The sequence below is a fragment of the Anser cygnoides genome, chromosome 2 (genome assembly GCF_040182565.1).
Source record: "Anser cygnoides isolate HZ-2024a breed goose chromosome 2, Taihu_goose_T2T_genome, whole genome shotgun sequence".
Classification (NCBI taxonomy): Eukaryota; Metazoa; Chordata; class Aves; order Anseriformes; family Anatidae; genus Anser; species Anser cygnoides.
In genome coordinates this window covers 129986118-129990178 of record NC_089874.1, presented here as the reverse complement: position 1 = coordinate 129990178, position 4061 = coordinate 129986118, and the positions used below count along the sequence as shown (strand labels likewise).

Sequence of the window (4061 nt, the reverse complement as noted above, 5' to 3'; positions counted from 1 at the left end):
TTACAAGAAAATGGAAATATATCAAAATGTCAAGAAAAACAGAAAAAAATGAGGAAAGGAAGAATTCATTCATTGAGGAACCTGAAGGGTGATAAAACTGATAGATACTTTAGTGGGAGAAGTTGTGTCTGAGGTGAAGGGCTGATGCTCAGCCCCTATGGGACAAGCAATGGCATGGAAAAGTAATAAAAAGTAAGATGTGGGCAGCAGAGATTTTAAAATGAAGGGAATAATTATGTGAAAGGATGGGAATGAGCCAGTAGAGTGCAGGGTGGCTGTCAGATTCAGGGAGCCCAGAACACATGGCAAAAGACGAGTGGACGAGTAAGTAACAGCAATAATCTGATGTTTGGCAAGACAGTTTAAGAAATGTTTAACTTTTCATTTGTTTACTAGAACAAAAAACATAAAACCTTGCAGACCAGAAGGATTCCACCTTCACATATTATGGGTGGGAGTACCTCATGCAGCCTTCTGTAGCTTTAGCAGCTAGTCAGTACTATAGACAAATCCGGGATGCATGGTCTTTTAGTTTAGGGCAGCCTGGCAATTTTTGCACTGTTATTCATCTTGCCAAAATACACATTGTCTAATAATATTTAAGTTGTATAAACATACCTTTCAAGGGAAGGAGCTGTTGAGAGAATCCAGGCAAAGAATTAGTATGAGAGCAAATCTAGTGCTTCATTACAATGGCAGCTCCTGTTTCGGACAGAGCCCCTGCTGCCCAAAAGGAATGGGAAAAGAAGATAGAGACAGATTCTTTCTATCCCAACAATGAAAAAGAGAACAACTTCCAATTTTCTAAACAGCAATTGCTGGCCTCACTGTGAACAACAACGCCACATGGCCTGCAGTCAGTTCCAGTGTTTGTGTTGTTACCTTGGGTGGCAGTGTCTATTTTTTCTTTTTCCCTGTGATTGATACATGAAAATTAGGTGGGAGTGGTTAAATAGAAAAATCTGGTTTTCAACTCTGCTTTGCCTTTCACCTTCAAGACAGAACGGACTTCAATTGTTTTATTGTGCTAGCTGTGTTTTCAAAGTGAGGCACAAGGTGTCTGACAGTTTCATAACCAACCTTTGCCAAATTCATTACCAAAAAATCGTTTGTCTGTTGCCAAAGCAGTTAGGGGAAAGAGGAACAATGTGCTTTGCAGAACTAAAGCAGGACTCATGAAGTTGAGAAGCTGGTAAATAAAATATGCAATCATGCAGTAAAATGTGAGCTAAAAATCGATCATTCTTCTTTTGTTAGTGCTTCATAATCAATCCATATTGGTTCACCTTGCTTAGTACAGTCCAATGGCCTATATATAAGACATCAGTCTTCTGTATTGTTCAAGATCCAGTCTTGATCCCTGCAGCCCTGTTGCCCACACCTTCTGCAATCATCTGCAAACATCATAGGAGCTCCGGGAAGTGTAAGCTCTAGGAAAGCACATGGGGAAGCTGGAGAGACTTTACAGGGCACAAAGGCAAGAATCCTAAAAGTATATCGTGTTATTCATGTAGGTAATGCAGCTTTCATTAACACAAATGGAAGTCACTCATGTACCCAGGAAGAAGGTGTCCCCAGATCTATGCACAAACATAGTTTATCATGTTTATCATGTTTTTCATGTTTATCATGTTTGTCATGGCACTGTTCTGTACCCTCTTTATTAGCTCTGTAGTCTAAATGGCTTCTATGTACAGGGAAAGATTTGGATGCAAAATACCACAAAATACACACCTTCTTCCATTTGGTTTTAATACCGTTGTGTTAGTGTTTTCCTTAACAATTCATTTTTTCTTTAGGCAGCATTAAGTGCCTTGAAACAGTTTTCAGAACAAGGACTGGATCCAGTGGAAGGGGCTATGAAAGTTGAAAATGGATCACTTGAAAAGTAAGTACCATTTAAATCCTCTGCATTTTAATGCCCGTGTGGCATTTGAGATAAGAAATGTTAATTAAGAGCTTAGCTGCCCTTTTAAACCTGTGCAAAAAAATTTCCTTTGGAATTTGCATACAGTTTTTGACAGTTTGAGAGGATACACAGGATTTCAGGTTCAGCGTTACTGATAATATTTGCTAATGAACTATGAGACAGTCAATCTTCCTATAGAAATCCTAAGGAAAAGGATTTTCTGTTTATTGTATGGATTCTTTTTAAGTAGCGTAAGATGATTTTTGTCAAAATGTTGTAGCACATGATGTTGCCTGTAAATAGGATAGTTATCTGCCAGTAAGTCCTTATGTCTGCAAGGTGAATTTTACCCTAGAGAATTTAAAAGTAAGTTAAAAATCCTTTCAGGTCTTAAAAAGTCTTATATGGAATATTAGCTTTAAGTAGTAGACAATAGACCCGGGTTTCACACTGGATTTTCAATTATTCAGGAAAGTGCGATTGTCTGTCCAGTATAGAAGTTGTTTTCCAGCTGTTAGTCTGTTTACATAAAGAGAAAGTCTGGTATTAGTAAATAAATTAGGGAGTAATAGAATAGGAGGAAGAAGACTATAAGTGGCATTTGGAGTCTTTGATAGATATATCGTGGCTATTTATAAACTAATTTAATCAGAAACATTTTTCCATATGATCTCATCAGCATAGTATTTGAACATAAATATTGTTGTTTCACTTTAAAATGTTACCTTCCACAGTGACCTCTGAATCTCATGTGCCATCTGCTAATAAACATGTCTTAAAGATGTGCAACCCTGGACCTTACCACTCTTGTTAATGTATTAATCTTTCAGACAAGTCAAGCATCTGGGAGAGAAAGCAGACAATAAACAGACTAACTCAGGCACCATTGCTCAGGACTGCAAGGATTCAAAGGCTGTCGTCTAGGAGCTTCCCAGCACCCACGGCTGCCACTGCATCCTTATAAACCTGTCAACACGCAATAGGGTGTATGTGTACAAGGAAATGAATGACTAATACCATTATTTGAGTCTTATGTGAAGACAACACTATTCTAACACAAGAGATAGTATACATGGTACTGTTTATTCAACCGTGGAAAAAAAATAAAATTGAACATTTCCCTTAGAACTCAAGATCAGAGCATAACTCAATTGCCCAGAGGCAGAAGAAATCTGATCATGTTACTGGAGGTTAAAATGACAACTAATTAACAAAAGTGTTAGGTTAAAAAAAAAAACAAAAAAACTGTAAAATTGATTAATACTGAGGAAAAGAAGTCAGCATTGGTTCAGTTATACAATTTTTCGTAGTGTAGTTTTAAGTTCAGCTTACTGTTTTTTAAATAATGCTTGAATATTTTAAAATTAACCAATGACAGTGCTGTGAGAATTGTAGTTGTTGTCTTCATATATAGTCATACAGCTTATCTTTTTATGAAGACATAATGCATTCTTCATTCTATATGAATATGTATGACTTTAAGATGCACTACTCAGAGTTGTATGCAAACAGAAGTTGAAATCATGACAAGTATTTGCTTAACATGAAGCGATGTTAGTTATGATCAGTCTCGATATACTCCAGGAAAAAGCAGATATGGTATTTGATTTTCCTTGCCATAATCAATTAAAGAGGCGTCTTGCCTCCAAGCGACATGTTCCCCTTCGATTCTGCTCTCTGTTGTGTGAAGCACATCTACACCCCATTCTGTGTGTTGTATCAACCCACCGTTTGCATCAACTGAGTGTTTTTAATCTCTGCATTCTGACCAACGGCAAAAGGTACGATTGCAACATTATCAAGCCAAGGAAGGAAAAGAGTTGATATAAAGGTCGTTCTTTTGTGAAAGGAGTAGCAGCAGAGATAAGACCTGTGGCTGCACTCTGTACCAGCGTATTTCATTGAAGTATGTGGCCAAATGCAGTAAAACCACATCAGTTCATGTGTACAATGACAGTGTCGTCTCTTTCTTTATCGTTCACATGTAGGCAGCTAAAAGAATGAGTTAAAAACAAAACAAAAGAAAGAAAAAAAACACACACAAAAAAAACAATTAAAAACTAATGAACAACTAGCTACCACGCCAAAGCATGCGTTCAACCTTCCTTTCCCCGTGCCACCACCTTCTACAAATTTACCCTGTTAGATCGGT

General features: G+C 37.4%; 1 protein-coding gene across 2 annotated transcripts in view; it reads left to right on the top strand.

Annotated features, from left to right (window-relative positions):
* Positions 1-3860, top strand: part of STAU2 (staufen double-stranded RNA binding protein 2) — a 168124-nt gene extending 164264 nt beyond the window's left edge. For both annotated transcript variants that reach the window (XM_066993092.1, XM_048077025.2), the window contains 2 exons: positions 1800-1888; positions 2740-3860. In XM_066993092.1, the coding sequence (XP_066849193.1) occupies positions 1800-1888; positions 2740-2833 (183 nt within the window). In that variant the 3' untranslated portion in view covers positions 2834-3860. The remainder of the gene's footprint in view (positions 1-1799; positions 1889-2739) is intronic.
* Positions 3861-4061: the final 201 nt, after the last annotated feature.